We start from the raw sequence: 17686 nt of genomic DNA on the forward strand, positions 1-17686 counted from the left end.
AAAAACAACCAGTCAGATCCAGGAAGATGATCTTTGATCTTAGATCTTAGATCTTAGATGATCTTAAACACATTTTTTATGAAAGTTCCATACTTCTGCTTTAAGGAGAATCTCCAACAATCAGTCCATGACAACAATGATATGAAACCATATCAACAAAGAATTGCTTAAGACCGCACAATGAAGGTTTTGGAGAGGCCTAGTCAAAGTCTGGTTTTAATTCAGATTTAGATTCTGATGCCTGACCATTCATGGTCAAACTAAAGCAACTTTGCAAGGAATACAGAGTCAAAATTCTTTTTTAACAATGTAAAAAACTCATTGGCAGTTAAAGCAACCACATTTTGGCAGTTAATCCCTCCAAACCGATGAGGTTTAGACTACAAGTACTTTTTCACCTAGGGCCAGGTTGGTCCAATTCACTTAAATAACTGTAATACTGGTAAAAACCCTGTTAAGGAGAGTTCCAGCCCCCTATTATGACTGTGTCTTTGTGAAGTCAGTCGTTTTCTTTACTTCAACAGCATCCCTCTCAGTAATCTGAAGCTTTCGTCTTCAGCTGCTTCACGCAGATGTGGACGTTAAATTCTGCAAGAGGTAAAATGTAGGCCTTGTAGCACCTCAAAATGTCTGCGGTCCCTTCTTCAAACCAAAGGACACATTTTAAGTTGATGAAAAAATTCAAGTCATAGAGAGGAGAGAGATTAGAAAGAAGGCCTTTGGACTCAGATTTAACTTATGAGGCACAGATTTTTATGGCACAACTGTTGCCTCACTCCCTTCTCCTTGCTCTAAATGTGAGAAAAGTCACACAAAGACCTACAGTCTTTTTTTTACCAACAGGATTTAGGTAGGTTATTTGATTTTAAATCAATTATGAGAGCCAAAGAATTCAAAGTTTTAATCGTAGATGTTTTAATATAAGGTATTAAATCCATGGTCACTTTTCCTTGTGTGAAGTTATGAAAAGCCTGAGCTGTGCAACTTATGATCTCTGTTTCGAATTAAATACATTCCCTTAGAGGTCTGCATATAACAAATGATTGGAGAATTATGTAAAATAACTTAGCGGAGAGAAGTCAAACCTTGTTTTGATACAGAAATTGAAATAAACAAGAGTACAACTTCAAGGAGCCTATTTAGGATTTACAGATTATAGCGATGTTTACTCCAAACTGCAGCGCTCCCATGAATAGATTGCTAAATAGAAGCCTGTATTTTATCCAGGCTCTCTTCAGAGCCAGATATGAATCCAGCCAAGTCTTTGCCCACATCCTTATGCAGGAAACTAAAGTTGCGCTGACACTCAGCGTTCAGAGCACATCGGTGGGAAAGCCACATTCGCGAAGCCAGCATGGAGTAGCCAAGAGTGCAAAACGTTGGCCAGTTAAAGGGCTGAGTTCAGACGCCATAATGATCCCATCCCATTTAACAGCGCTACATGTGGGATTCATGTGTGAGGGGATTTCAATATTGGTTCAACGCATCTGTTTTTCCCCACTCACATTTCTAGTTGGGTTTACATAAAATCAATAAAAACAACTATATCTGCTTGAAAATGTTTCTTATTGGCTTTCCTGCCCTTTCAAATTTAAATCTTTTATTAGAGGTCTGACTGGAAGTAGTAACTTGAATATGGCATGGTTGTTGGTCTGAGTATTTCAGAAAGTAGTTATCACTATTTCTCTCTGGTTAGTAAATAATGATCAGTAAAATAATACATTTCCAGTTACTGGCAATTGCGTGGGTGAAAACGCCTTGTTGTTGTCAGAGAATTGGCAAATTGGTTGGAGAAAATAAAAAGCTGCAGTTACAACCACGCCAGGTAGAATACCATCCCTGAACACACAACTCTTTAAAACCTTAAGCAGATGGATTAGAGCAGCAGAAAGCACCACTTCTGCCAGCTGAAAACAGCAAAACGAGACTACAATTCACACAAGCAAACCAAAACTGGGTGACATCAGATTGGAAAAACTTGCCTGGTCCAATGAGTCTTTAGTTCAGCAGTGATATTCAGATAAAGCCAGAATTTGAAAGAAAAAAAAAATAAATTAAATAATGAGAACATAGATCCATCCTGCCTTTTATTGATGTTTTAGGTTGTTGTGATGCTGTTGGGGAGTATTTATGTATGATAGAATATTCAATCATTTCAATGAGCTATGATGAAGAACCACAAGGCATTCTGGGGGATGTAGAGAGAAGAAGGTTTTAGCTGCTCAAACTCTCAAGACTAGCTAAGAAAGGTTGCTGGCATCAACTATCTCACTCAATCTTTGGTTACCTAGCAACAACCTGCTGAGTAACTTGTGGTTACCTAGCAACAACTTGTTGAGTAACTGTCACGGCAGCAGTTTCTGGATTCAGCACCGTGTCTCATAGCAGCTTAAAATTACATTTAAAAAACTGTGAGAAAAAACTGTGGATAAAACAGGAAAGGTCAAACCAACAGGTTGGCAGTATTTCAGATTTTTAAAACAAAAAAACAAATCAATAATTATCAATATTGACAGATATAAAACCCTTATAGTGTAATGACTTTTTATCCATATAGTCCAGCCCAGCATACTAGCAAGATGCAGCTAATGAAACGACCAGTGAGTGTATTTCGAAGACATGAAAAAACATTGAATTAAACACTTACACTGCAGCAGCTTGGTCCAGTTTTTTTCTAACAACTTCTCTATCCTTGAGCTGTCATCACTTGTTTTGTAGGAGTTTGTGTTGTGATTGGGTATGTGTCCCTGCTGGCAGTCCTTGCTTCACACCTTTCACTTCTCTTAGTAGCTAAGAGCCATCATCTGCTAAATGAATTCCCTATGCCCCAGTCTGGTGCAACATCTTCTCAAAACACCACAGTTTAACTGGTCGGCAGTGTCCTCCTATATAACAGCCTTCTCTCTCAAAGGGGGACTATAAAGCAGACAACCAGAGTCAAGGTCAGAGGGCTGAGCAGTGGTGTATTTGTGTGCATGGAGGCTCTTATGGTTGTGAACTGAAAGAAACCAAACTATTTGGGGAAGGTAAATGAATTAAAATGACAGCAGAGATCTTTTTATAGATCTTTGTGCTCAGATGAGCCCCCAGCTCAGCATCTCCCACCTTTTCTTGCTCTGCCTCTGAACCATATCAGAAAATTAATTGGCAAACCATGGGTGTTGGGTTCCGGACCACGGCGCAGGTGGCTAATGGGATTGCCAGATCCGGAGCAAATGATTGATGACAGCAGGGTCCTTAGATGAGCAGAATTTTGCTCTCCTTCCTTTTTTTCCATTGGACCTGGAACCTAGACAAAGTTCTGGTAATGCAATGAGAGACAAGGTCAAGAAGACACAGTTTTTAAAGAAGCACTCACTCACAGCACAAAAAAAAGATAAGAGTAAGTCATGAACTTATCCTAACAATGCCGAGTCTGTCTAAAGTTTTTGGCTAAAAGGTTTTAAAAGAGTCGAAAAAGAAAAATGTTTTATTTGATTTTGTGAGAGACAAGCTTTATCTTTTATCCAATCCAGCCAAACTGTTATAACATTAAGTAAATGCTAAAAATCTGTTCCACTTGCACGTAACTTTTTATTGTCTCAATGCGCAGGGCTCCAGCAGCAGGACGCCAGCAGGACTTTTACAGACTGCTGCTATGAAGTTGCTTAGGCTGTGCAACATTTGACCTGTAATATCGATAAGACTTTATTAATGCTCTGTCAAATTTTACAAGTGTTCAGTAGTTAGTATGTAGCTTTGGTAAATATTTTTTATTTAAACTTTTTCAGATTCTAATTGCAAACTATAATGTTTTTTCCATTTTATACAATTACAGTTGTAAAATGGAAAAAAAAAGATTCTTACACAAACAAATAAAAGAAATCAGCCTCCCTGGGTCAATACTATGCACCTTTAGTTGCAAACATAGCTGAAAGTCTTTTGGGTTGTGTCTTCACTAGATTTGTAAGTAAGGAGACAAAATTTTGACCTTCCTCCTTTGCAAAGTAACCCAAGCTCATAGTGACTGGATATAAAATGTCCATAGGTAAACATTTCCAAGCTGTAAAACTCTATTACGTTAAAAATGATCCATTAAATTTAACAAATGGACTTTGGCTGGGCCATTCAAACATGCTTGCAGTTCTGGCTGCATGAATATGAACCTCTGTCCCTGTCCAAAGTCCTTTTGCACCCTTGGTCACCCTGTATTTAACTCAATCTATCTTCTAATTGTCTCTGACCAGCTTTCCTGTCCCTGCTAAAATTTTTCCACAAAACATAGCACATTGCATTTAGGCCAAACATAGCTTTTAATTTTCTCATCTGACCTTCTGACATGTCTGCCTACATGTCCTGTGGCAAACTGCAGTCAGGACTTTTTATGGCTTTCTTGCAACATTTTTTTTCTTCTGATTCGTCCATAAAGTCCTGACATGTACCGTTTCCAAGAAACAGTTATTCTGTTGAGAAATGCTTCCACCGGAGTTGTAGATCTCTGCAGCTCCTCCAAAGTTACATGGGCTTTTTGGTTGCTTCCCTGATTTAGGCCAGGTCCTTGCTTGGCCTGTCAGTTTAAATGGAAACTGTGTGGCAGTAGGTTTGCATTTTGTCATATTCAATTTTTAGATGATTGATTGGTATGATCAAAAGCTTTGCATATTTTTTATAACCTTACGGAGCTTTAAAATTCTCCATAATTTTATCCCTGACCCGTCTTTGTCATGAAGTTGATTATTTCCCTCTAACAAACTGTTAAGCCCTCCTGAAGGAAGTAGGTTGTTCTGGGTTTTATTTAGGAGTATCACAGTATAACTTTCCTTCCATTTCATAATAATTTGCTACTTTGCTTTGGCCCTTTACATAAAATTAAAATAAACTGTGTAGAGGTTTAAGATTGTGAACTCACTAAGAACAGCTGAACTTTTAGCAGTTTTCAGGTTGTGTTGGAAAGAATAAAAATAAATTATGAAAAAAACATTTTTTCCCACACTTTATTCACAGTTCCATCTTGGAATAGAGAAACTTTTATTTTCCTTAATTAAATGTCTAAAATAAACATAGTGTTTAAAAAATAAATGTAAACAATATGTCTTGTTTCTATATATCTGTCAAACATTTAATGGGTGAAATACTGTATGGACAGATGATAAAAAATGTCAAAATTTAATGCTGAGTAAATATGTGAATATTTTTAAATAATGCAACATAAAAAACTCTGATTGGACCACTTTATTTTCAGGAGAAGAACAAACAGATGCATACTTGCTCATCCAGCTTTGTAAGTAATGGGGTAGATTAAATATGAAAATACATGAAATGTAAAAAAAAATATGCAGAATTAATAGAAGATATGAGTTGGAAATTTTGAAAAGGCATCTAGGAACCCTGGCAATACTATTAAAACGGCTATTTAAAATCCAGATTATGTGAGCATTGTCCAGCAAGCCAATAAATATGTCAATATAAAACAACCTAATGCAACACCTCTCTTTATTAGCAACCCCACTGTTCAGATAGGATCAGACAGCGTTACATGGACATCAGGCAGAGCTGAAAGAGTCTCTTTTAGTTTAACTGTAACTGGAACCTTTGGTTCTTCTCAATGAATAGCAGTAAGCTTTTTGAAGTCGCATTAGCTCTTTTGGCAGAAGATACAAAAGAGAGACAGTTGTCTGATCTTTCATTGTCCCAACACAAATATAAACGTCAAGCTCTGTCGCCAGGCCCATTCAGATGTCATATCGCATTCGGTCCTCTTCTCCTGTTCCAAAGCCTCTTATCACGGCCATCGTGAATATCATGGAGCCTGTATCTTTCTGAAGTAATATGGGACCAGGTAATTGATTTTGTAAAGGAAAACTACGAATTCATACAACATGAACAAGGCTTATAGAACAAAATCTAATTTTATATGTTTTTGTTTGTCTTATCATAAATATTTCTTTGATTTTTTTGTGAAACTATGTTTTATAATAAATATACACTCTGATTGTGGGTAGACTTCCTCTAATCTAATGTGGAAATAGTAACGTAAATTTTTTATTCAGCACTTCTGCTAGTTTAGACAAAACCTAATCTACCAGTTTTTGTTTAGTTTGGAAAATATTCAGTACGATTATCTTCCCAGAAATATATTTTTCCAGATAAAATCTACATGGCTGTTTTGTAAGCTTTCAGTTGGTTAAAGTTTGACATCAGGGTTGAAGTTTTGGTTAGCAACTGTTTTCTTCAAGTAGTTAGATGTTAATATTCATGCTCTTATTTTGAATTGGTTGAAAACAGTTTAGCAGATAAGTTTCCTCTCTTCACATTCTCTTTTTCCCCCAAAAAAACTTTATTTCAAAGAAGAAATATACATGAAAATAATAAAACACGCACAGTAAAGAACAAAACAAAATATAAATGCGATATCTAATGACATTATGAAACATGTAAATTGTGCTATCAAAATTAAATTGGTGCTCAAGGATTGTAGTCTTTCAAAGGAGAACATGACTTGAATTGAAGTTAGCTCTTTTAACTACTGTTAAATAGTGTGTTGGTGTAGTGTTTTAGTTTCATACATCAGGAACATTTTAATAATGTTATTTTTCATGTTGTGTAACTGTTAAGAGCAACTTACAGTGACCTACATACTTTTGGACAGTATGGAGAACTTGGAGTACCTCTGCTTGAGAACTGTATGATAAAAAAATTATTAGCAATTTTTAAAAGTGTAACTTAAAAATAAACAGTTTTACCTTAATATTGGGAATTTGTCTAACCTTCAATCCTGCCAACTTTTTAAGGATAACACAAATTACTTTTTTTTTTTTTTACAGAAGATGAACCTCAATACCTCATGTTTTTAATCCCAAATCTTGTTTGGATCTTCTTTCTTATGGTCATTCTGATTAAAGCCCTTTAACCTTTGTCCTGGTTTTGGTTTCATTATCCGCATTTGTGATACGTTTCGAAAAATCTAAATCACAAGCTCTCTCCTTACTGACTGTCTCTGGGAAAAACGACGCAGAGAAAGGTTTCATTCATCCTTGGCAAGTCTGGAGTTTGATCTGGAGACAAGGAAAGTGAAGAGTCTGGTTTTGCTGGCAGACAGTTTCTTTGATCCTCACTGGTCAGAGCACTCTGCTTTTCTGTTCTTTGAGGATGACATGTTAAAGGAAAATGTATAAAAGTGGGGCTAACGTTCTGGCTTAGCGAGTTTGAAACCTAAAAAACAAAATTCGGTGTTGAAAATGTAATAAAAAATAGTTGAAAGTAGACACTGCAAATTAAAAGAAAATAAACTTGACCTAATGTGCTTCTATTTCTCCTCTTAGGGTCCCAATGCTTTAGTGACTTACACCATCATCAGTGGGGCCGACGACAGCTTTCGCATTGATCCCGAATCTGGTGACCTGATTGCCACCAAGAAGCTGGACAGAGAAAGGCGCTCCAAATATTCTCTCCTGGTGCGAGCGGACGATGGAAAGCAGTCGTCTGACATGAGGTTGAACATCACTGTCCAAGACGTCAATGACCACACGCCCAAGTTCTCCCGTGCGACATACTCATTTGACATCCTCGAGGACATGGCGCCAGGTGAGGTCGCTTAATGGAGCATCCGGTTACAAACTAAAGACGCCGAAATGGACGGAGCAGGCGATGTTTTGTCTTCTGGAAAACCTCTCAGAGCAAACTAACACAGCTCAAGGGGAACTTTTTTTCTTGTGCATTTTTTCCAAGCATTTTATGTGTTGTAGCTCTGAAATATTCAGCATTTTTCTCAAGAGGGAAATCAAACGTTTAGTTGGTGAAATGGGGAATAACTCCAATTTGATTTACATCCTCTGACAACCGTCTGGCAGACCTCATTCACCCCTCTTAGCACTGAATAAGAGTTGGTAATCAAAGAAAAATGTCTGTTGAAGATGACATTGAATTATAATCCTGTTAAACATTCAGAAACTCTTTAATAAGGATCTGTTTGTTCAGTCACAGCAGTCCAAGACAGAATTAGCAGCTGGCTCAACAATCAGTCATTCACTTGTATTAAAAATAATCCTCTAGCAATAATATTTTAAAAGAAAGCAGTTAACATTGCGCCTGTGTCATCCTTCAGGCTCCATCGTGGCAGCGATCCTGGCGAGTGACTCCGACTCAGGGGTGAATGGAGAGGTCACCTACTCGCTGGAGGAAGACGATGAAGACGGGACCTTCCTCCTCAACCCAGTGACGGGCGTTTTCAATGTGACACGTCCATTGGACTATGAGACCCAGCAGTACTACATCTTAACTGCGAAAGCCGAGGACGGTGGTGGACAGGCCAGTACGGTCCGGGTTTATTTCAACGTGCTGGATGTGAACGACAACTCCCCCATCTTCAACACCACTGTGTATAGCGCTTCAGTCTCCGAGAGCCTGCCGTCTGGATCCAGTATCGTCACGGTTCTGGCCAGTGACGCTGATGATGGTATGTCAGAAATGTCATACTAAAGTAATGAAACGCCAAACAACTCCAGGTCACCAGGTTTTAATTAGAAATGGAACAGCAAAACAAATTTACTGAACTAAAGTCACAGTTTTTCTAAATTAAGGCTTATTATTGAACAATGTATCTTTTCTCCTGTGTAAGGTAATGTTGGGAGTCTGATATGTATGTTAGCTAGTTAATTAACTAGGTCATCTGGCCTGGTAGTGACCCGAGAATAGCCGGTGTTTTAACACACTCGCTGTCTGGGTGGTTGCTGGTTACAAACTTTAATTACAAAACGTTATTTAGACAAATAATATTGCTCAGTTTGGATAATTTAATTCCTGGATGTGACAACAGCTGAATAATATATTTCAGCAACAGTTTGGGGAGGGGGGAGCTTTACTGTATGCTTTGACTAGAAAAAAACAGTACTGTTTCTAGAATCTCATTAGGCAATATTTTTGTATATCACATTTTCACAACAGGGCGATTCAAAGCACTTTACATGATTAAAATAAACAAAGAAGCAAAATATTACATAATGGTGGTTAAATAAGGGAAAGAGATGAAAAGTTGACAGACTACAATTTATGATGAGGATTCCATCTGAACGCTGCTTCTCCATGCTTGGTTAGAATTTTGAGGGAGCAAAGTAGACTTGAACCAGATGAGCTGAGTGGTCTGAAAGATTGACACAACAAATCCATAATGTGTTCAGGGATTTATGAACTAACACATTTATTTTGAAGTCTATTCTCTAAGCCACGTTGGATGTGTTGTTAGTCCATCATAGGACAAAAGTCATGCACACACTCATGCCTTGCATGAATAGTTAAATTTAGAGAGACCAGTTAACCTGAGAATTATGTTTTTGGATAGTGGGAGTAAACCAGAGTACCCAGAGAGAAGGCATTCATGCAGTGGGAGGACTTGCAGAAAGAGACCAGACCAGCATTCAAAGCCACTAAGTGCTCCACCTTGTAACCCAGCACTCATTGCCCCAGGAGATTAATTTAATGTCAGATTGTCCCATTATTTTGATGGTTGATTACACAGAACTTCCTGACTCTACAATAGATTTAGTTATTTTGATTAAACAAACAATGTGATTTATTGACGTGAGTTGTTTCTGCCTCTAAGGTGAGGGACATCTGAGATTCAAAAGTGAGTGTGCTATTTGAACGGTTGGCGCTATTCTCTCTCTTGCTGTAATTACAGCTTTATCCAAGCCTAATGTGGTTATCGTGACCTACATTCCTGGGAAATACGCTGCCTTGCTCTCTTAACCCAGAGCCTGGCTTTTTTCTCCACATAATCTGACCACGTTGTCCTTTCAGATACAGAGCTACTGTATTTCACTGTCACAATAAAACACCGCCATTGTTAGCACTTCCCAAGCTCTGACCCTGACCTGAAGACTTTGTCTCCCTGCAGAATAGTCTAAACTCAGATGGAAGCAGGTCTCCTGATAATAAATTACTTGTGTACTGTAAATGCGCATAAAGTTCGAAAGGCGTAAAAGCTTTCCACTTCAATACCCGTTGAATTGAATAACCCACACTCAATTTAAGCTCATTTTAACCACCACTTCCTGGGGAGCGCTATGGATTAGGCCAGATTTCAAAGTTAGGCGATTTGCTCTACAAATCCACTCAGATGTGAACCAGTTATGCAGAAAGGCATTATCAGTTGTGGAAGTGGCTTACAGTTTGGTTTCCATTTTGATAGCAATCTGTCATGCAGTATGAATGGATTGAAATCTTGGAGGTCAAGAGGAGAAGCCAGTCGATGCACATGTACAATTTGTGGAAATGGATGTTGATTATCCACATGAATGCCCAATGCAAAGTATTTTGTTTTTTATATCATGAACAATAGAAATATCAGAATTTGACCTTCGTTACGCCATGCTTTCTTTTGGTTATCAGGTTCTCTTTGTTTTCTTTACTCAACTCAAGGTTAAATTGTGACATATAGATTTATTGGAGAAGAGACTGTTTCAAATTGTATTTTCATTAAGTTTGTTTTCACATTCATGTCTTTACTGTAGGTCTAATCATTTGTAACTTTTATGTGCCTCCAAACAGGGTTTGTGAAAGTTCTTAGAGTCATGAAAAGTCTCTCTGCATACATTTTTTCTTATTCTCCTAGATATTCAGCTTTTTTATCCGACTGAAAATGGCTCATTCAGCCAAATAAAATTAAAATATTCTTGTTAAGTTATCCACCAGCAACTCCATCGTCATGGAAAAGTGCATACATTACACCGTTGCCCATAAAGTTGAAATAATTTTGTTTTCAGTCGCATTCCTCTTTTTTATTGTGGTTTAATTTTCACAGTGATATGCTTGGAAGAGATTGATCAATAAAATTTCAAGTGGATATAAACTTAATCTGTCAAAAATAAATCACATTGTCACCATTATTTCAGGAGAAGAGGTTATTTCAACTTTATGAGCAACAGTGAATTTAAAGAGGCTTGGCAAGAAAATAAGTTTGCTAAAAACAAAACCATAACCATTATGAAGCAGCTCCAAGTGAATGCTGTACAAAGTGTTAAAGTCAGGGAACCCAGGTGTAAAGCATTTTGAAATACAAGCTGGAGCTAAAAAAATTGTATTTGAGTTGAACAGTGACTTACTTATTTTGTAAAATGCGTGAAATTCTGAGAACAAGAAATCAGTTCAACAGAACAAGTCTTAAAACATAAAGTAGGTCTCAAAAAGGTCTCAAAAAGCAATAAATCACGCCCCTGACTAAACTCAAGAATGAACTCATTGACACCTATCAGTCTGGAAAGAGTAACAACCCATTTTTACGACTGAGACCACAGCAAACCACTAATTACCAAAATTACTATAACAAAATATAGATGACTTTTCTTAGAAGTCTCCAAAATCCCAGAACATCTAAATAGAACCCAAAGCATATGGCAATTCCACATTTGAATGGCTTTGTAAATCCAAATTCTGGATTTAGATGCCGCACCAGGACCTGGAAAAGGCCCTTCATGTTCAGATATTCCCCAATGTGGCTGAATTAAAACAATTCCACAAAGAAAATTGGACCAAAGTCACTCCATTGTGATGAAATAGACTCATCACAGAAATCACAAATGTTTAATGCCAGTGGCGACATATTAGGTTTATGGGGCAATTACTTTCTGACAAGCGGTTAGGATGGTTTGGGTATTAAATCATTTATCAATCTATGGACATCTTAGATTTAAAGTTACCTGGTGGTGTAATAAAAGGTCTTAAAATTTCCTATGTTATCACAAGACTATATATTCCAGGGACCCCAATTAAATATAACAGAATAAATAGAGTATGGTAAGAACTTGACCCACTGTTTGACTCACGTTTAACATAAAGTGAACAAAAACTTTCTCTAATCACCAAAATCTTATGTTTTTCAGGTCCAAATGCTCAGCTTCTCTACAAAATTTCATCTGGTGATCCTCATGGCCACTATGCTATCACCAAGGAAGGTGTTCTCAAAATCAAGAGGGCACTCGACCGAGAAACCCAGTCCTTCTACAACCTGGCGATCACTGTCAACGACCTGGCACCGCCTCCTGCCACCCGTTTCACCAGCACCGCCCAGGTTTCAATCATCCTCCTAGACGTCAATGACTGCCCTCCCACCTTCACTTCCCAGAAGATGACTTACATTCAGGAGAACACACCGGTGGACACAGTGGTGTTCACCGCCCAGGCCACAGATGCCGACAGCGGACCCAACAGCTATGTGGAGTACTCCCTCAGAGGAACTTTTAGTAATAAGTTTAGCATTGGTGTGATCGCTGGGGATGTCAGGTTGGTTGGAGAACTGGACAGAGAGGAACTTTCCAACTACACCCTTACCATTGTGGCTACAGATAAAGGTGAGCCCTCTCTCTCCTCCACCATGGACGTGACTATGATGGTTCTGGATGTCAACGACAATACGCCAAGCTTCTCACAAAACATCTATGACATTGAGATCGAGGAGAACATCTTGACTGGCACTGATGTCATCCAGGTGTTTGCCACTGATGCTGATGATGGCACCAATGGGCAGATCCGGTTCTCCATCGCCGGAGGTAACACCAACAATGATTTCCGAATCGATTCAGTCACAGGGGTGATTTCAGTTGCCAGACAGCTTGACCGTGAGACACATTCATCCTATTCGTTGGTGGTCCAGGCTTCAGACCGTGGAAGCAGCCCCAGAATGGATCGCACAACTGTCAACATTGTTTTATTGGATGTTAATGACTGTTCACCAGTGTTTGAGCTCTCTCCTTACACCATCAATGTCAAGGAGAACCTTGAGAACTTACCAAAAAATATTCTGCAGGTCAGTCTTCTTCTATTTCTCAGCTTCTCACTTGTTGAGTTTTTACCTTCACAGAAAGTGCTCCGAAACGAATGCCATTTCAAATGCCAGTACAAAGCCCTTCAACAAGCTAATGCCATAACTAAATTTATTGTAATACTAACCTAATAAGTGCCGGTATGTAAGTAGTATAAGTTCACTGAAGCACTGAGCCCAGTGGTCTTACTTTGCTAAATGACAAATACCTGACTGAAATGATAAAGAAATGATATATGGCAGCAATTTGCTCTGCTCAATTAAGCCTTTATAGGATTTCAACAAAATATGAAACTGCTTTAAACTGCATGACGAGCCAATTAACATTGTAACCACCCTGATGACTAAATGAGGCATGTATAAAATATGGAGCAGGGAAAGTCTTTTTCCAGTAGCACGGCAGCTGTGCTCTCCTTCACGTGTATACATTAACAGGAAATGAGACTACAGTTATGTGGTGGGAAAGGGTCCAGACATGGTGGCTGCAAGCAGGAGCTCACATCTGTGCTAACCTGGCTATAATGGCAATATCAGGAAGGTATGAGAAGCGATGCAGCTAAAAATTGGACTTGTAAATTATTTTTATTCAAAGAAAAATGAAATGAAAAATATATTTGCAGCCTAAAGTAAGGGAACCCTACTTACCAACTCTCTGGTTTTCCTTTTTGTGGATTCTCTGAGAAAGTCTGATTAGACAAAATGAATAAGTAATGATCTTCCTTGCCTCAACAATTACCTCCATGGTGCCACTGCTGGTAATTACCCCCATCTGTTTTACTAGAATGATTTAGAGAGGACAGTGGTTAAACTGGACTATCCCCAGTTGGAAGGTTGGTTTTACAACATACACCATAATTATTGCCACCCTTGGTAAAGTTGTGTAAAAAGCCTTAAAATAAATTTGAATGTTCTTGCAGTAACATCAGCTGGATTACATTTATTATGCAATGTAAGCTTTTCTAAAATGCATCCTTCAATTCTATGGGATAAAAATCCAGATGTTGCCAGTAGAAAATAGAAGGGAGCTTACTTTTGATGCTAAAAATGTTTGTTTGGCTTTTCAAGCACCAAACCCTTGAGATGGATTTGGTTTGAACCAATAGATAAAATTGTAAAACACACCCTCATTAATGATGCACTAGGCGAGTTTTTCTCCCAAAGCCTCTTGGAGCCTTGTTAGTTTGCATATCATCATGGATTTATTTTTAATACCAGAAATTTTGAGTAAAAATACAAGAAAAATGGGTCGACATAGGGTCTTTTACAAGAACAGTGATGAAAAATAAACAGGCAAATCAACACAGAAATGGGTGACCAGACATTAAATCCCCCTCCTTTTATGGCCATCTTAGTGCCGAGTTTAAAATCATCTAGAAAACATGTAGTGAGCTAAAAAGGAGAAAGAGTTTATTCTCAGGCATTTAACACCTCTTTTCTAGGGATACTAGTAATTATACCATATATAATATATAGATATTATGGTTATTCGTGCCTTTCAAGGTCAAGGCATCTTTTTCCAGTTGGAATCAATGAGTAGTTATCAGCAATAAGTTTTTTACCTACAATAAATTCCAGGCAGTGATTTCAGTTTAAAGTATTATCTCCAAACTTTAATTAGTGGAAACACTCCTCATGTTACTCTGGCTACTGCAGGTTAGACATTGACTGCTCACAGCTACTACAAACAACCCCACACCAGAAAACCAAACATTCACTTCAAATAAATCAGGTTGATTTAACTTTTTTCATTTAGCGTCTTTCAGAATGTGAGGAAGACGAGTAATTTGTTCATATTTATTCATCTATTGTTGAAAGTGTGCATTTAATTTCTACATTACATTAAAAATTGAGATTTTACAGAAAAAAATATTAAAATTCATTGTCTGGATTTTGAATGTGACCAATAATTATTAAAACTTCAATTTAATGATGACAGAAATTTCTGATTTTTATTAAATTTGTAGTACAATAATCTTATTTTCAGGTTGTTGCCAGAGATGATGATCAAGGAGCCAACGGACAGTTGAGCTACATGCTCAGCGGCGGGAACGATGAGGGAGCGTTCACCCTGTCATCCAGTGGACAGCTCAGTGTTACCCAGACTCTGGATCGGGAAACTCGAGGGAAATACACCCTGCTTATTACTGCCACTGACTCAGGTACGACTGCAGCTGAACATAGCTCATCAGACATATCCTTACATGTTTTAAATCAGCCACAGTATCTTGCATAATCTGTTCTGCTCTAGAGGTCTGAGTTCTGCAACACTTTCTGCCTTATTTCAACATTAAATCATTTTTGGCAATCAGTTTGCAAAATGATGCTGAAGCAGGAGATTTCCATGAACACCAGTGTCAACAAACATATTTTTTATGTTCAGAGTGTGCACACTGATCTTTTTGTGTGGCATGATAACATAAACATTTTTTGGAGTTTTTAGCTTGCAAAATAGTGGGTGTCTTTTATTTTGTCTTGTTCCACAGAAGTCTTTTCAGCAGCTTCAATTGAATAGCATCCTGTGTTTATTTGGATATGGTGGTGGAGCTTGTTATAGCCAGATAAAAGGTTAACTTGTTATTGCACGGAGGCCAGTTAATGTGCAGTTAAAGAACTACATGCATATCCCCGTTGTAGCCAAATCACATGGTATTCCACTTAAGTATACGTTTCCCCGAGCCTCTCTGGCAGAGTTGTCATGGTCTGAGGGTGGTTCTGTTTCATTCCTGGTCCGGCCATGTGACCGTGCATAAAGCTGTATATTTTTGACTGTTCACAGACTTTGGTGAGATGTGGGACTATGTTGCATGCAATGATGCTGCTGCATGTGGAGAAAGATGTAATATTTCATGCATTTCTAATAGTTTAGGTAATTTAAATATGATTTAAATGTGAGAATTTTTTCATATTAAATGCAGCAAAAGGGCCATTTTATACCATAATGAAGACATATTATTGCTATTGCTTCATATGGTGTTTAGAGGAGTTGCCCAACAAGCCAACATACTAATTATGATTCGATCCCGTTTTGTACTCTTCGCGGGGACGCCATATTTAGAGCCCTGACAACATTTCCAAAATATTTTGACAGGATACTGAAGCACAATGTTGAGGCAAAAAGAGGGATTTGGGGGTAGAATATCAAAATATCAAAAAGCCCATAATCACAGTGCAGGCTGAATCACCCAGCAGCATTTTCTCACATATTTGAGGCCTGGGCGCAGACGACCAGGGGAAATGGTTCTCCCAGGCGCTATCTGGCAGGAAATTTCCAAGGTGGACAAAGCAGACATGTCTCCAAGTGCTCTGTCTTCCGTGACCCACTCTGAACCGCAGACATTCGTGTTGAAGTCCCTGGTTGTCCCCGCGTGTTTCAGAAGACTTTCAGCCTTTGTCACAGTGGCTTTGGTTTCTACAAAATGTATTTTGTAAGAAAAAAAGGCTCTTGCTGTCTGTCAGGAAGATGAAGTGCTATCGTCTTTGGTGCTGTCTGAAAGCAGAGGCTGAGCTGGAACCACAGCGCACAACAAACACTTCAACTTGACAAAGAGATAAACGACTCCAACTTACAACTGTGTTTGAATTTTAAATAAATCTTCATCTTTTTTAACGACTTTGTCCCTTCACTTTTGGGCTTCAGTGAATTCTCCTCTGAGGCAACCTCCTTTGAAGGTAATCTCATTAATGCAGCATGAACAGAGTTTTAGCACCATCTATCTTCAGCAGCAGCTCAGTTGTCATGAAATTAGTGAATAAAGTTTTTCAACAGTCAGAAAAATTAGTAAAGTATGAGAATTTATTTATTTTCCAGGTGTGAATCAGTGAGGGAAAAATGTTAAAATAAAATGTGGAAAAAATGTTCCAGGACTTATTCCCTGTCCCAATGCCAATATGATAAGTGTCTGAATTTTTTCCGTACAAGTCACTCCAGTCGGTGAGACTTTTTCCGGTAGTTTTTGATTAAAGGTGTCAAGAAAAGAGTCCTTCAATGTGTCCATCTCTGTCTGTCATTTGCATCTTTTTGTACATTTGTCCGTCTACGTCCATCAATGTCATCTGCCCTTCTGTCCAGAATGTCGTCCATCCATCCATCCATCCATCCATCCATCCATCCATCCATCCATCCATCCATCCATCCATCCATCCATACATCCATACATCTTTACAGTTAGTTTTTACTGACTGTAAAAATTTACTGTTTTGAAGACATTTACTGCAGTAAATTATTTATACAACTAATATAGGGAAATATTGACCAAGAAATTTTGAAGAATCTGTAGAGACATTAACCACTGCGTATGAAGAACTGAGTAATATAGTTGCAACTGTTTTGCAAAAGCACCATAACTATCAAAACTGGTCCGTTCCCCTGAAAGGTGTTTTCCGTCTCATTAAGTTACTTTTATTGCTCCATTGTCCTCATTTAGGGAAATTTGTTTCGCTGCATTTATGAGTTTAGTGCATCTGCAGACACACAGAGACACTTGAGAGCTTGCATTGTCCCTGACTGATCTTGCAGCTCAGCCAACATCTGGGATCAGCTGCAGGCAAATCAGATTTTTTAAGCCACTGCTGAGTAATGCACAACTTTGGAGGAATGTGAAGCAATGAGCTCTCCAACAGAGTGAATTGCTTTTCTCAAGCAGTCTTGTTGTAATGGCTTTAACTAAACATCTCCTGTTATAGAAAACATATTGTTACACAAATGGAGGTTTCTCAGTTAACACAATTATGCTGTTACTCTGCTATGTTTTTTAAACCAATACATATTGCCTACTGTTTTTTGTTTAAATGTTAAGTGTATGCTTTATAGCCTGAATTAGACCCTATTGCTAAAGAAAATAGGGTATCAAGTTAACAGTGTAAGAGTTACTGCAAATAGTCGTATTTTTGACT

The 17686-nt window shown here is 38.1% G+C and overlaps 1 protein-coding gene across 2 annotated transcripts in view; it reads left to right on the forward strand.

Annotated features, from left to right (window-relative positions):
• Positions 1-17686, forward strand: part of fat4 (FAT atypical cadherin 4) — a 126194-nt gene that overhangs the window by 67931 nt on the left and 40577 nt on the right. For both annotated transcript variants that reach the window (XM_023328367.1, XM_023328368.1), the window contains exons 3-6: positions 7302-7563; positions 8084-8434; positions 11856-12778; positions 14778-14952. In XM_023328367.1, coding sequence (XP_023184135.1) covers positions 7302-7563; positions 8084-8434; positions 11856-12778; positions 14778-14952 — 1711 coding nt within the window. The remainder of the gene's footprint in view (positions 1-7301; positions 7564-8083; positions 8435-11855; positions 12779-14777; positions 14953-17686) is intronic.

The sequence above is a fragment of the Xiphophorus maculatus genome, chromosome 23 (assembly GCF_002775205.1).
Source record: "Xiphophorus maculatus strain JP 163 A chromosome 23, X_maculatus-5.0-male, whole genome shotgun sequence".
Lineage (NCBI taxonomy): Eukaryota > Metazoa > Chordata > Actinopteri > Cyprinodontiformes > Poeciliidae > Xiphophorus > Xiphophorus maculatus.